Source organism: Oncorhynchus keta, unplaced genomic scaffold (assembly GCF_023373465.1).
Source record: "Oncorhynchus keta strain PuntledgeMale-10-30-2019 unplaced genomic scaffold, Oket_V2 Un_scaffold_5444_pilon_pilon, whole genome shotgun sequence".
Taxonomy (NCBI): Eukaryota; Metazoa; Chordata; class Actinopteri; order Salmoniformes; family Salmonidae; genus Oncorhynchus; species Oncorhynchus keta.
This window is the reverse complement of record NW_026290960.1, coordinates 890,001-909,677: the sequence shown is the minus strand read 5'-3', so window position 1 is coordinate 909,677 and position 19,677 is coordinate 890,001. Positions and strand designations below refer to the sequence as shown.

The window sequence follows — 19,677 nt, the reverse complement described above, 5'->3', positions numbered from 1 at the left end:
GAGAGAGAGGCAGGTCGTTATTGTGTTGGACTAGTTAACTGTAAAGTTGCAAGATTGAATCCCCCAAACTGACAAGGTGAAAATCTGTCGTTCTGCCCCTGAACGTGGCAGTTAACCCACCTTTCCTGGGCCGTCATTGAAAATAAGAATGTGTTCTTAACTGGCTTGCCTGGTTAAATAAAGGGATACATTTTTACATTTTATTTGCAAAATGGTGCCCAAAAATACAGATTTTCGATTGTTATGAAAACTTGAAATCGGCCCTAATTAATCGGCCATTCTGATTAATCGGTCGACCTCGAATACACACATTCTCACACGATACACACATACTCACACGATACACACATTCTCACACGATACACACATACTCACACGATACACACATACTCACACGATACACACATACTCACACGATACACACACTAAAAACAGAAAGCTGACACCAGAGCAGCCATGTCCCATATTTCTCTGGCCTATCCCACTGGAACGGAGGATCTCTCTCTCTTTCCCTCCTTATTCTCCCTCCTTTGTTTCCCTCTCTCTTTCCCTCCTGCCAGATCTTTACATTTAGCCTACTCCACTTGGAGGGAGCAGAGGGTTAGCAGAGCAGATCACTGTATAGGAAGTCCTATAGGCTGCTCCTCTCCCTTCTCACTCTCACCTGTCCTATAGCCATTAGCCAGTCAAAGCTGGGTTTCTCTCCCCGACCCCCTCTCCAAGTCTCAGCCTACAGCTGACTGCAGCCCCCTCCCCCTTCCCTGATCCATGTTATCTGTGCTGTTTCTGTCTCTCTCCCACTCTGTGTCTGTGTTGACTGTTCTCTCTCCATGTGCAGAGAGCAGCTCTGAGCACGTGGGAGGAGTTCCCTGGAAGAATGTGTGTGACTGCCTGACACAAACAAACACACCCACATACATACATACATACATACAATTTGCAACATAAATTCATAAAAATCCTACAATGTGATTTTCATGGCATTTTTTGATTTTCTGGATTTTTTTCTTCATTTTGTCTGTCATAGTTGAAGTGTACCTATGATGAAAATTACAGGCTTCTCATCTTTTTAAGTAGGAGAACTTGCATGTTGGTGGCTGACTAAATACTTTTTTGCCCGTGTGTGTGTGTACACACACACACACACACACACACACACACACACACACACACACACACACACACACACACACACACACACACACACACACACACACACACACACACACACACACACACACACAGAGAGAGACAAACTAGACACACTCTGACCCCCAGAGCCAGCTGAGAGGCTCTTTGTTAGAGCTGGGTTGTAGGGAGGACAGAACCTCTCTGACTGTTGCTCCACCCTAACCCAACCCTGACCGGACAGACACTACAGCAGAACACACAGTTCTTTTTCTGTCTGACTGTTGCTCCACCCTAACCCAACCCTGACCGGACAGACACTACAGCAGAACACATAGTTCTTTTACTGTCTGACTGTTGCTCCACCCTAACCCAACCCTGACCGGACAGACACTACAGCAGAACACACAGTTCTTTTACTGTCTGACTGTTGCTCCACCCTAACCCAACCCTGACCGGACAGACACTACAGCAGAACACACAGTTCTTTTTCTGTCTGACTGTTGCTCCACCCTAACCCAACCCTGACCGGACAGACACTACAGCAGAACACACAGTTCTTTTTCTGTCTGACTGTTGCTCCACCCTAACCCAACCCTGACTGGACAGACACTACAGCAGAACACACAGTTCTTTTTCTGTCTGACTGTTGCTCCACCCTAACCCAACCCTGACCGGACAGACACTACAGCAGAACACACAGTTCTTTTTCTGTCTGAGTGTTGTTCTGTGCTCAGCTGACGTAGAGATTCTAAAATGATCCCCAGAACAGGAATAGTGTTGTCCTTCCTCCCTTCCTGTCTGTGTTTAGTGGTTAGTCTGGGCCAGGGTGTTGTAGCATGTTGTCTCCTACTCTACAAGAGAACAGGAGCCTGCTGCCATTTGATTTGTCTGAGTTCCATGCCTTATCCCATTCTACACTGTCTATGATCTCTGAATGCGTGTTCTTGCTTGAATTGTGTAAATTGAAATGTATCCCCGTCAGAATGTATCTGACCAGTGTTTTCCTTTTCCCCTTCTTCCAGATGTGGTGACGGAGGAGTTCTTTGAGTACGATGCTGAGGACTTCCTGGTGTTCCTGACCCTGTTGATCACTGAGGGACGGACCCCAGAATGTTCTGTGAAGGGTCGCACAGAGGGGCTGCACTGCCCCCCTGCAAAGTCCGCCCTGCTGCCTCTACACAGGCACGAGTGCAGCGACAAACTGCCACAGGTAATGTCCACAAACATACACACACAGATAACACACACAGATAACACACACTTCCCCAGGTAACACACACACACACACTGCTCCACCCAAGTAACACACTGCCTCAGCTAACACACACACTTACCCTCCCCTGTATGTGTGTGTTCAAGTGTGTGCAGGCGCGGCGTGTGCGCTCGGAGGTGTGTGTGTTGTGGAGGAACAGTACTCCCATCATGGTGGAGGTGATGCTGCTGCCAGACTGTTGCTATGGAGACGAGAGTCCCCCTAGTGACCCCATCAGTGACCCAGCGATCAAACAAGACGCTCTGCTACTGGAGCGATGGACTCTGCAGCCTGTACCACGACAGTATGTACACGCGGACCCTGCATTCTGTACCACGACAATATACACACACACACACACACACACACACACACACACACACACACACACACACACACACACACACAGCACACACACACACACACACAGCCTGTATCACGACAGTGTAAACGCACACTGCAGCCTGCACCACAACAATATACATACATACATACACACACACACACACACTGCAGCCTGCACCACGACAATACACACACACACACACACACACTGCAGCCTGCACCACGACAATACACACACACACACACTGCAGCCTGCACCACGACAATACACACACACACACACTGCAGCCTGCATCACGACAATATACACACACACACACTGCAGCCTGCACCACGACAATATACACACACACACACTGCAGCCTGCACCACGACAATATACACACACACACCCTGCAGCCTGCACCACGACAATATACACACACTGCAGCCTGCACCATGACAATATACACACACACACTGCAGCCTGCACCACGACAATATACACACACACACCCTGCAGCCTGTACCACAACATTATGCACACACACACAGTACCACAACAGTATGTACACACACACACCCTGTAGCCTGTACACACACACACACTGCAGCCTGTACCACGACAATATACACACACACAGTACCACAACTGTATGTACACACACACACACACCCTGCAGCCTGTACCACTATAGTATGTACACACACACCCTGCAGCCTATACCACACCAGTATTTTTTAATTTTTGTACATTTTTTAACCTTTATTTAACCAGGCAAGTCAGTTAAGAACAAATTCTTATTTTCAGGGGCAGAACGACAGATTTCTACCTTGTCAGCTCGGGGGTTTGAACTCGCAACCTTCCGGTTATTAGTCCAACGCTCTAACCACTAAGCTACCACACACACGCACGCACACGCACACGCACACACACACACACACACACCCTGCAGCCTGTACCACAACAGTATGTGTACACGCACACACACACACACACTGCAGCCTGTATCACACAGTATGTGTACACACACACACACAACACACACACCCTGCACCACGACAGTATGTACACACACACACCCTGCAGCCTGTACCACTATAGTATGTACACACACACCCTGCAGCCTGTACCACAACAGTATGTACACACACACACACACACCCTGCAGCATGTACCACTATAGTATGTACACACACACCCTGCAGCCTGTACCACAACAGTATTTTTTATTTTTTGTAAATTTTTTAACCTTTATTTAACCAGGCAAGTCAGTTAAGAACAAATGGGGCAGAACGACAGATTTCTACCTTGTCACACACAACACTAGTCCAACGCTCTAACCACAAGCTACCCTACACACACACACACACACACACACACACACACACACACACACACACACACACACACACACACACACACACACACACACACACACACACACACACACACACACACACACACACACCCTGCAGCCTGTACCACAACAGTATGTACACACACACACACACACACACACACACACCCTGCACCACTATGTACACACACACAGCCTGTACCACTATAGTATGTACACACACACACACACACACACACACACACACACACACACACACACACACACACACACACACACACACACACACACACACACACACCCTGCAGCCTGTACCACCAACAGTGCAGCCTGTACCACAACAGTATGTATACACACACACACACACACACACACACACACACACACACACACACACTGCAGCCTGTACCACAACAGTATGCACACACACACAGTACCACAACAGTATGTACACACACACACCCTGCAGCCTGTACACACACACACACTGCAGCCTGTACCACAACAATATACACACACACAGTACCACAACAGTATGTACACACACACACACACCCCTGCAGCCTGTACCACTATAGTATGTACACACACACACCCTGCAGCCTATACCACAACAGTATTTTTAATTTTTGTAAATTTTTTAACCTTTATTTAACCAGGCAAGTCAGTTAAGAACAAATTCTTATTTTCAGGGGCAGAACGACAGATTTCTACCTTGTCAGCTCGGGGTTTGAACTCGCAACCTTCCGGTTACTGTCCAACGCTCTAACCACTAAGCTACCACACACGCACACACACACGCACGCACACACACACACACACCCTGCAGCCTGTACCACAACAGTATGTGTACACGCACACACACACACACACTGCAGCCTGTACACAACAGTATGTGTACACACACACACACACAACACACACACCCTGCACCACGACAGTATGTACACACACACACCCTGCAGCCTGTACCACTATAGTATGTACACACACACCCTGCAGCCTGTACCACAACAGTATGTACACACACACACACACACACCCTGCAGCATGTACCACTATAGTATGTACACACACACCCTGCAGCCTATACCACAACAGTATTTTTTATTTTTTGTAAATTTTTTAACCTTTATTTAACCAGGCAAGTCAGTTAAGAACAAATTCTTATTTTCAGGGGCACACAGATTTCTACCTTGTCAGCTCGGGGTTTGAACTCGCAACCTTCCGGTTACTAGTCCAACGCCTAACCACTAAGCTACACACACACACACACACACACACACACACACACACACACACACACACACACACACACACACACACACACACACACACACACACACACACACACACACACACACACACACACACACACACACACACACACACACCCTGCACCACGACAGTATGTACACACACACCCTGCAGCCTGTACCACTATAGTATGTACACACACAACCTGCAGCCTGTACCACTACAGTATGTACACACACACCCTGCAGCCTGTACCACAACAGTATGTACACACCCTGCAGCCTGTACCACATAGTATGTACACACACACACACACCCTGCAGCCTGTACCACAACAGTATGCACACACACACACACACACACACACACACACACACACACACACACACACACACACACCCCTGCACCACACAGTATGTACACACACACCCTGCAGCCTGTACCACACAGTATGTACACACACACACACACACACACACACACACACACACACACACACACACTGCAGCCTGTACCACCACAGTATGTACACACACACACACACCCTGCAGCCTGTACCACAACAGTATGTATACACACACACACACACACACACACACACACACACACACACACACACACACACACACACACACACACACACACACACACACACTGCAGCCTGTACCACAACATTATGCACACACACACAGTACCACAACAGTATGTACACACACACACCCTGCAGCCTGTACACACACACACTGCAGCCTGTACCACGACAATATACACACACACAGTACCACAACAGTATGTACACACACACTGCAGCCTGTACCACAACAGTATGTACACACACACACACACCCTGCAGCCTGTACCACTATAGTATGTACACACACACCCTGCAGCCTATACCACAACAGTATTTTTTAATTTTTGTAAATTTTTTAACCTTTATTTAACCAGGCAAGTCAGTTAAGAACAAATTCTTATTTTCAGGGGCAGAACGACAGATTTCTACCTTGTCAGCTCGGGGTTTGAACTCGCAACCTTCCGGTTACTAGTCCAACGCTCTAACCACTAAGCTACCCTACACACACCCTACACACACACACACACACACACACCCTACACACACACACACACACACACACACACACACTGCAGCCTGTACCACAACAGTATGTACACACACACACCCTGCAGCCTGTACCACAACAGTATGTACACACACACACACACCCAGCAGCCTGTACCACAACAGTATACACACACACACACACACACACACACGCACACACACACACTGCAGCCTGTATCACAACAGTATGTGTACACACACACACACACAAACACACACACCCTGCACCACGACAGTATGTACACACACACCCTGCAGCCTGTACCACTATAGTATGTACACACACACCCTGCAGCCTGTACCACAACAGTATGTACACACACACACACCTGCAGCCTGTACCACTATAGTATGTACACACACACCCTGCAGCCTGTACCACATAGTATGTACACACACACACACACCCTGCAGCCTGTACCACGACAGTATGTACACACACACACACACACACACACAAACACACACACCCTGCACCACACAGTATGTACACACACACCCTGCAGCCTGTACCACTATAGTATGTACACACACACCCTGCAGCCTGTACCACAACAGTATGTACACACACACACACCCTGCAGCCTGTACCACTATAGTATGTACACACACACACACACACCCTGCAGCCTGTACCACGACAGTATGCACACACACACACACACACACACACACACACACACACACACACACACACACACACACACCCTGCAGCACTGTACACACAACAGCCTGTACCACTATAGTACACACACACACACACACACACACACACACACACACACACACACACACACACACACACACTGCAGCCTGTACCACCACAGTATGTACACACACACACACCCTGCAGCCTGTACCACAACAGTATGTACACACACACACACACACACACACACACACACACACACACACACACACACACACACACACACACACACACACACACACACACACACACACACACACAGCCTGCACCACACAGTATGTACACACACACCCTGCAGCCTGTACCACTATAGTATGTACACACACACCTGCAGCCTGTACCACTATAGTATGTACACACACACCCTGCAGCCTGTACCACAACAGTATGTACACACCCTGCAGCCTGTACCACTATAGTATGTACACACACACACACACCCTGCAGCCTGTACCACGACAGTATGCACACACACACACACACACACACACACACACACACACACACACACACACACCTGCAGCCTGACAGTATGTACACACACACCTGCAGCCTGTACCACTATAGTATGTACACACACACACACACACACCTGCAGCCTGTACCACCACAGTATGTACACACACACACACACCCTGCAGCCTGTACCACAACAGTATGTATACACACACACACACACACACACACACACACACACACACACACACACACACACACACACACACACACACACACACACACACACACTGCAGCCTGTACCACAACATTATGCACACACACACAGTACCACAACAGTATGTACACACACACACCCTGCAGCCTGTACACACACACACTGCAGCCTGTACCACGACAATATACACACACACAGTACCACAACAGTATGTACACACACACTGCAGCCTGTACCACAACAGTATGTACACACACACACACACCCTGCAGCCTGTACCACTATAGTATGTACACACACACCCTGCAGCCTATACCACAACAGTATTTTTTAATTTTTGTAAATTTTTTAACCTTTATTTAACCAGGCAAGTCAGTTAAGAACAAATTCTTATTTTCAGGGGCAGAACGACAGATTTCTACCTTGTCAGCTCGGGGTTTGAACTCGCAACCTTCCGGTTACTAGTCCAACGCTCTAACCACTAAGCTACCCTACACACACCCTACACACACACACCCTACACACACACACCCTACACACACACACACACACACACACACACACACTGCAGCCTGTACCACAACAGTATGTACACACACACACCCTGCAGCCTGTACCACAACAGTATGTACACACACACACACACCCAGCAGCCTGTACCACAACAGTATACACACACACACACACACACACACACACACACACACACACACACACACACACACACACACACACACACACACACACACTGCACACGCACACACACACACTGCAGCCTGTATCACAACAGTATGTGTACACACACACACACAAACACACACACACCTGCACCACGACAGTATGTACACACACACACACCCTGCAGCCTGTACCACTATAGTATGTACACACACACCCTGCAGCCTGTACCACAACAGTATGTACACACACACACACCCTGCAGCCTGTACCACTATAGTATGTACACACACACCCTGCAGCCTGTACCACTATAGTATGTACACACACACACACACCCTGCAGCCTGTACCACGACAGTATGTACACACACACACACACACACACACACACACACACACACACACACACACACACACACACCCTGCACCACGACAGTATGTACACACACACCCTGCAGCCTGTACCACTATAGTATGTACACACACACCCTGCAGCCTGTACCACAACAGTATGTACACACACACACACCCTGCAGCCTGTACCACTATAGTATGTACACACACACACACACACCTGCAGCCTGTACCACGACAGTATGCACACACACACACACACACACACACACACACACACACACACACACACACACACACACACACCCCTGCACCACGACAGTATGTACACACACACCCTGCAGCCTGTACCACTATAGTATGTACACACACACACACACACACACACACACACACACACACACACACAGCCTGTACCACCACAGTATGTACACACACACACACCCTGCAGCCTGTACCACAACAGTATGTACACACACACACACACACACCTGTACCACACACACACACACACACACACACACACACACACACACACACACACACACACACACACACACACACACACCACTGCAGCCTGTACCACAACATTATGCACACACACACACCACAACAGTATGTACACACACACACCCTGCAGCCTGTACCACAACATTATGCACACACACACAGTACCACAACAGTATGTACACACACACACACACCCTGCAGCCTGTACACACACACACTGCAGCCTGTACCACAACAGTATGTACACACACACTGCAGCCTGTACCACAACAGTATGTACACACACACACACCCTGTACCACTATAGTATGTACACACACACCCTGCAGCCTATACCACAACAGTATTTTTTAATTTTTGTAAATTTTTTAACCTTTATTTAACCAGGCAAGTCAGTTAAGAACAAATTCTTATTTTCAGGGGCAGAACGACAGATTTCTACCTTGTCAGCTCGGGGTTTGAACTCGCAACCTTCCGGTTACTAGTCCAACGCTCTAACCACTAAGCTACCCTACACACACCCTACACACACACACCCTACACACACACACCCTACACACACACACACACACACACACACACACACTGCAGCCTGTACCACAACAGTATGTACACACACACACCCTGCAGCCTGTACCACAACAGTATGTACACACACACACACACCAGCCTGCACCACACCACAACACACATGCACACACACACACACACACACACACACACACACACACACACACACACACACACACACACACACACACCTGCAGTATGTGTACACGCACACACACACACTGCAGCCTGTATCACAACAGTATGTGTACACACACACACACACACAAACACACACACCCTGCACCACAGTATGTACACACACACACACCCTGCAGCCTGTACCACTATAGTATGTACCACACACCCTGCAGCCTGTACCACAACAGTATGTACACACACACACACCCTGCAGCCTGTACCACTATAGTATGTACACACACACCCTGCAGCCTGTACCACTATAGTATGTACACACACACACACACACCCTGCAGCCTGTACCACGACAGTATGTACACACACACACACACACACACACACACACACACACACCCTGCACCACACAGTATGTACACACACACCCTGCAGCCTGTACCACTATAGTATGTACACACACACCCTGCAGCCTGTACCACAACAGTATGTACACACACACACACACCCTGCAGCCTGTACCACTATAGTATGTACACACACACACACACACCCTGCAGCCTGTACCACGACAGTATGTACAGCCTGTACCACACACACACACACACACACACACACACACACACACACACACACACACACACACACTGCAGCCTGTACCACCACAGTATGTACACACACACACACACCCTGCAGCCTGTACCACAACAGTATGTACACACACACACACACACACACACACACACACACACACACACACACACACACACACACACACACACACACACACACACACACACACACACACACACACACACCCTGCACCACACAGTATGTACACACACCTGCAGCCTGTACCACTATAGTATGTACACACACACCCTGCAGCCTGTACCACTATAGTATGTACACACACACCCTGCAGCCTGTACCACAACAGTATGTACACACCCTGCAGCCTGTACCACTATAGTATGTACACACACACACACACCCTGCAGCCTGTACCACGACAGTATGCACACACACACACACACACACACACACACACACACACACACACACACACACACACCTGCACCACGACAGTATGTACACACACACCCTGCAGCCTGTACCACTATAGTATGTACACACACACACACCACACACACACACACACACACACACACTGCAGCCTGTACCACCACAGTATGTACACACACACACACACCCTGCAGCCTGTACCACAACAGTATGTATACACACACACACACACACACACACACACACACACACACACACACACACACACACACACACACACACACACACACACACACACACACACTGCAGCCTGTACCACAACATTATGCACACACACACACAGTACCACAACAGTATGTACACACACACACCCTGCAGCCTGTACACACACACACTGCAGCCTGTACCACGACAATATACACACACACAGTACCACAACAGTATGTACACACACACTGCAGCCTGTACCACAACAGTATGTACACACACACACACACCCTGCAGCCTGTACCACTATAGTATGTACACACACACCCTGCAGCCTATACCACAACAGTATTTTTTAATTTTTGTAAATTTTTTAACCTTTATTTAACCAGGCAAGTCAGTTAAGAACAAATTCTTATTTTCAGGGGCAGAACGACAGATTTCTACCTTGTCAGCTCGGGGTTTGAACTCGCAACCTTCCGGTTACTAGTCCAACGCTCTAACCACTAAGCTACCCTACACACACCCTACACACACACACCCTACACACACACACCCTACACACACACACACACACACACACACACACACTGCAGCCTGTACCACAACAGTATGTACACACACACACCCTGCAGCCTGTACCACAACAGTATGTACACACACACACACACCCAGCAGCCTGTACCACAACAGTATACACACACACACACACACACACACACACACACACACACACACACACACACACACACACACACCCTGCAGTATGTGTACACGCACACACACTGCAGCCTGTATCACAACAGTATGTGTACACACACACACACACACAAACACACACACCCTGCACCACGACAGTATGTACACACACACACACCCTGCAGCCTGTACCACTATAGTATGTACACACACACCCTGCAGCCTGTACCACAACAGTATGTACACACACACACACCCTGCAGCCTGTACCACTATAGTATGTACACACACACCCTGCAGCCTGTACCACTATAGTATGTACACACACACACACACCCTGCAGCCTGTACCACGACAGTATGTACACACACACACACACACACACACACACACACACACACACAACACACACACCCTGCACCACGACAGTATGTACACACACACCCTGCAGCCTGTACCACTATAGTATGTACACACACCCCTGCAGCCTGTACCACAACAGTATGTACACACACACACACCCTGCAGCCTGTACCACTATAGTATGTACACACACACACACACACCCTGCAGCCTGTACCACGACAGTATGCACACACACACACACACACACACACACACACACACACACACACACACACACACACACCTGCACCACGACAGTATGTACACACACACCCTGCAGCCTGTACCACTATAGTATGTACACACACACACACACACACACACACACACACACACACACACACACACACACACACACACTGCAGCCTGTACCACCACAGTATGTACACACACACACACACCCTGCAGCCTGTACCACAACAGTATGTACACACACACACACACACACACACACACACACACACACACACACACACACACACACACACACACACACACACACACACACACACACACACACTGCAGCCTGTACCACAACATTATGCACACACACACAGTACCACAACAGTATGTACACACACACACCCTGCAGCCTGTACACACACACACTGCAGCCTGTACCACGACAATATACACACACACAGTACCACAACAGTATGTACACACACACTGCAGCCTGTACCACAACAGTATGTACACACACACACACCCTGTACCACTATAGTATGTACACACACACCCTGCAGCCTATACCACAACAGTATTTTTTATTTTTTGTAAATTTTTTAACCTTTATTTAACCAGGCAAGTCAGTTAAGAACAAATTCTTATTTTCAGGGGCAGAACAACAGATTTCTACCTTGTCAGCTCGGGGGTTTGAACTCGCAACCTTCCGGTTACTAGTCCAACGCTCTAACCACTAAGCTACCCTACACACACCCTACACACACACACCCACACACACACACACCTACACACACACACACACACACACACACACACACCACTGCAGCCTGTACCACAACAGTATGTACACACACACACCCTGCAGCCTGTACCACAACAGTATGTACACACACACACACACAGCAGCCTGTACCACAACAGTATACACACACACACACACACACACACACACACACACACACACACACACACACACACACACACACACACACACACACACACACACACACACACCCTGCAGTATGTGTACACGCACACACACACACTGCAGCCTGTATCACAACAGTATGTGTACACACACACACACACACACACACACACCCTGCACCACGACAGTATGTACACACACACACACCCTGCAGCCTGTACCACAATAGTATGTACACACACACCCTGCAGCCTGTACCACAACAGTATGTACACACACACACACCTGCAGCCTGTACCACTATAGTATGTACACACACACCCTGCAGCCTGTACCACTATAGTATGTACACACACACACACACCCTGCAGCCTGTACCACGACAGTATGTACACACACACACACACACACACACACACACACACACACACACACACACACACACACACACCCTGCACCACGACAGTATGTACACACACACCCTGCAGCCTGTACCACTATAGTATGTACACACACACCCTGCAGCCTGTACCACAACAGTATGTACACACACACACACCCTGCAGCCTGTACCACTATAGTATGTACACACACACACACACACCCTGCAGCCTGTACCACGACAGTATGCACACACACACACACACACACACACACACACACACACACACACACACACACACACACACCCTGCACCACGACAGTATGTACACACACACCCTGCAGCCTGTACCACTATAGTATGTACACACACACACACACACACACACACACACACACACACACACACACACACACACACACACACACACACTGCAGCCTGTACCACCACAGTATGTACACACACACACACACCCTGCAGCCTGTACCACAACAGTATGTACACACACACACACACACACACACACACACACACACACACACACACACACACACACACACACACACACACACACACACACACACACACACACACACACACACACACACACACACACACACACTGCAGCCTGTACCACAACATTATGCACACACACACAGTACCACAACAGTATGTACACACACACACCCTGCAGCCTGTACACACACACACTGCAGCCTGTACCACACAATATACACACACACAGTACCACAACAGTATGTACACACACACTGCAGCCTGTACCACAACAGTATGTACACACACACACACCCCTGCAGCCTGTACCACATAGTATGTACACACACACCCTGCAGCCTATACCACAACAGTATTTTTTAATTTTTGTAAATTTTTTAACCTTTATTTAACCAGGCAAGTCAGTTAAGAACAAATTCTTATTTTCAGGGGCAGAACGACAGATTTCTACCTTGTCAGCTCGGGGTTTGAACTCACAACCTTCCGGTTACTAGTCCAACGCTCTAACCACTGCTACCCTACACACACCCTACACACACACACCCTACACACACACACCCCTGCACACACACACACACACACACACACACACTGCAGCCTGTACCACAACAGTATGTACACACACACACCCTGCAGCCTGTACCACAACAGTATGTACACACACACACACACCCAGCAGCCTGTACCACAACAGTATACACACACACACACACACACACACACACACACACACACACACACACACACACACACACATGTGTACACACACACACACACTGCAGCCTGTACACAACAGTATGTGTACACACACACACACACACAAACACACACACCCTGCACCACGACAGTATGTACACACACACACACCCTGCAGCCTGTACCACTATAGTATGTACACACACACCCTGCAGCCTGTACCACAACAGTATGTACACACACACACACCCTGCAGCCTGTACCACTATAGTATGTACACACACACCCTGCAGCCTGTACCACTATAGTATGTACACACACACACACACCCTGCAGCCTGTACCACGACAGTATGTACACACACACACACACACACACACACACACAAACACACACACCCTGCACCACGACAGTATGTACACACACACCCTGCAGCCTGTACCACAACAGTATGTACACACACACCCTGCAGCCTGTACCACAACAGTATGTACACACACACACACCCTGCAGCCTGTACCACTACAGTATGTACACACACACACACACACCCACAGCCTGTACCACGACAGTATGCACACACACACACACACACACACACAGCCTGCACCACGACAGTATGTACACACACACCCTGCAGCCTGTACCACTACAGTATGTACACACACACACACACACACACACACACACACACACACACACACTGCAGCCTGTACCACCACAGTATGTACACACACACACACACCCTGCAGCCTGTACCACAACAGTATGTACACACACACACACACACACACACACACACACACACACACACACACACACACACACACACACACACACACACACACACACACACACACACACACTGCAGCCTGTACCACAACATTATGCACACACACACAGTACCACAACAGTATGTACACACACACACCCTGCAGCCTGTACACACACACACTGCAGCCTGTACCACGACAATATACACACACACAGTACCACAACAGTATGTACACACACACTGCAGCCTGTACCACAACAGTATGTACACACACACACACACCCTGCAGCCTGTACCACTATAGTATGTACACACACACCCTGCAGCCTATACCACAACAGTATTTTTTAATTTTTGTAAATTTTAACCTTTATTTAACCAGGCAAGTCAGTTAAGAACAAATTCTTATTTTCAGGGGCAGAACGACAGATTTCTACCTTGTCAGCTCGGGGTTTGAACTGCAACCTTCCGGTTACTAGTCCAACGCTCTAACCACTAAGCTACCCTACACACACCCTACACACACACACCCACACACACACACCCTACACACACACACACACACACACACACACACACACACTGCAGCCTGTACCACAACAGTATGTACACACACACACCCTGCAGCCTGTACCACAACAGTATGTACACACACACACACACCCAGCAGCCTGTACCACAACAGTATACACACACACACACACACACACACACACACACACACACACACACACACACACACACACACACACACACACACGCACACACACACACTGCAGCCTGTACCACAACAGTATGTGTACACACACACACACACAAAAACACACACACCCTGCACCACGACAGTATGTACACACACACACACCCTGCAGCCTGTACCACTATAGTATGTACACACACACCCTGCAGCCTGTACCACAACAGTATGTACACACACACACACCCTGCAGCCTGTACCACTATAGTATGTACACACACACCCTGCAGCCTGTACCACTATAGTATGTACACACACACACACACCCTGCAGCCTGTACCACGACAGTATGTACACACACACACACACACACACACACACACACACACACACACACCCTGCACCACACACAGTATGTACACACACACCCTGCAGCCTGTACCACTATAGTATGTACACACACACACACACACACGCACCCACCCACCCTGCAGCCTGTACCACCACAGTATGTACACACACACACACACCCTGCAGCCTGTACCACAACAGTATGTATACACACACACACACACACACACACACACACACACACACACACACACACACACACACACACACACACACACACACCATGCAGTCTGTACCACAACAGTATGTGTACACACACACACACACACACACACACACACAGTATGTACACACACACACACACACACACACACACACACACACACACACACACACACACCCTGCAGCCTGTACCACGACAGTGTATACACACACACACACACACACACACTGCAGCCTGTACCACAACAGTATGTACACACACACACCCTGCAGCCTGTACCACAACAGTATGTACACACACACACACACCCAGCAGCCTGTACCACAACAGTATACACACACACACACACACACACACACACACACACACACACACACACACACACACACACACACACACACCCTGCAGTATGTGTACACGCACACACACACACACTGCAGCCTGTACACAACAGTATGTGTACACACACACACACACACAAACACACACACCCTGCACCACGACAGTATGTACACACACACACACCCTGCAGCCTGTACCACTACACACACACCCTGCAGCCTGTACCACAACAGTATGTGTACACACACACACACACACACCATGCATTCTGTACCACAACAGTATGTGTACACACACACACACACACACACCATGCATTCTGTACCACAACAGTATGTGTACACACACACCCACCCACCCACCCAGCAGCCTGTACCACCACAGTATGTACACACACACACACCCACCCTGCAGCCTGTACCACAACAGTATGTATACACACACACACACACACACACACACACACACACACACACACACACACACACACCCACACACACCCTGCAGCCTGTACCACAACAGTATGTACACACACACACAGCCTGCAGCCTGTACCACAACAGTATGTACACACACACCCTGCAGCCTGTACCACGACAGTATGCACACACACACACACACACACACACACACACACACACACCCACACCCACACCCACACCCACACCCACACCACACACACCCTGCAGCCTGTACCACCACAGTATGTACACACACACACACACACACACACACCCTGCAGCCTGTACCACAACAGTATGTATACACACACACACACACACCCTGCAGCCTGTACCACGACAGTGTATACACACACACACACACACACACACACACACACACACACTGCAGCCTGTACCACAACAGTATGTACACACACACACCCTGCAGCCTGTACCACGACAGTGTATACACACACACACACACCCTGCAGCCTGTACCACAACAGTATGTACACACACACACCCTGCAGCCTGTACCACGACAGTGTATACACACACACACACACACACACACCCTGCAGCCTGTACCACAACAGTATGTACACACACACACACACACACACACACACACACACACACACACACACACACACACACACACACACACACACACCCTGCAGCCTGTACCACAACAGTATGTGTACACACACACACTGCAGGCTGTACCACAACAGTATGTGTACACACACACACGCACACACACACACACACACTGCAGCCTGTACCACAACAGTATGTACACACACACACCCTGCAGCCTGTACCACGACAGTGTACACACACACACACACACACACACACACACACACACACACACACACACACACACACACACACCCTGCAGCCTGTACCACAACAGTATGTACACACACACACCCTGCAGCCTGTACCACGACAGTGTATACACACACACACACACACACCCTGCAGCCTGTACCACAACAGTATGTTGTAGTATTTACACACACACCCTGCAGCCTGTACCACGACAGTATACACACACACACACACACACACACACACACACACACACACACACACACACACACACACACACACACACACACACACCCACCCTGCAGCCTGTACCACAACAGTATGTACACACACACCCTGCAGCCTGTACCACGACAGTATGTACACACACACACACACACACACACACACACACACACACACACACACACACACACACACACACACACACACACACCCCTGCAGCCTGTACCACCACAGTATGTACACACACACACACACACACACACACACACACACACACACACACCCTGCAGCCTGTACCACAACAGTATGTATACACACACACACACACACCCTGCAGCCTGTACCACGACAGTGTATACACACACACACACACACACACACACACACACACACACACACTGCAGCCTGTACCACAACAGTATGTACACACACACACCCTGCAGCCTGTACCACGACAGTGTATACACACACACACACACACACACACACCCTGCAGCCTGTACCACAACAGTATGTACACACACACACCCTGCAGCCTGTACCACGACAGTGTATACACACACACACACACACACACACCCTGCAGCCTGTACCACAACAGTATGTACACACACACACACACACACACACACACACACACACACACACACACACACACAC

At 49.0% G+C, this 19,677-nt stretch overlaps 1 protein-coding gene across 1 annotated transcript in view; it reads left to right on the top strand.

Moving 5' to 3' along the window:
* The window catches only part of atosa (atos homolog A), a 60,245-nt gene that overhangs the window by 14,470 nt on the left and 26,098 nt on the right, over positions 1–19,677 (top strand). The window contains exons 2-3 of the mRNA XM_052516785.1: positions 2,154–2,341; positions 2,491–2,687. Of these exons, the coding sequence (XP_052372745.1) occupies positions 2,154–2,341; positions 2,491–2,687 (385 nt within the window). The remainder of the gene's footprint in view (positions 1–2,153; positions 2,342–2,490; positions 2,688–19,677) is intronic.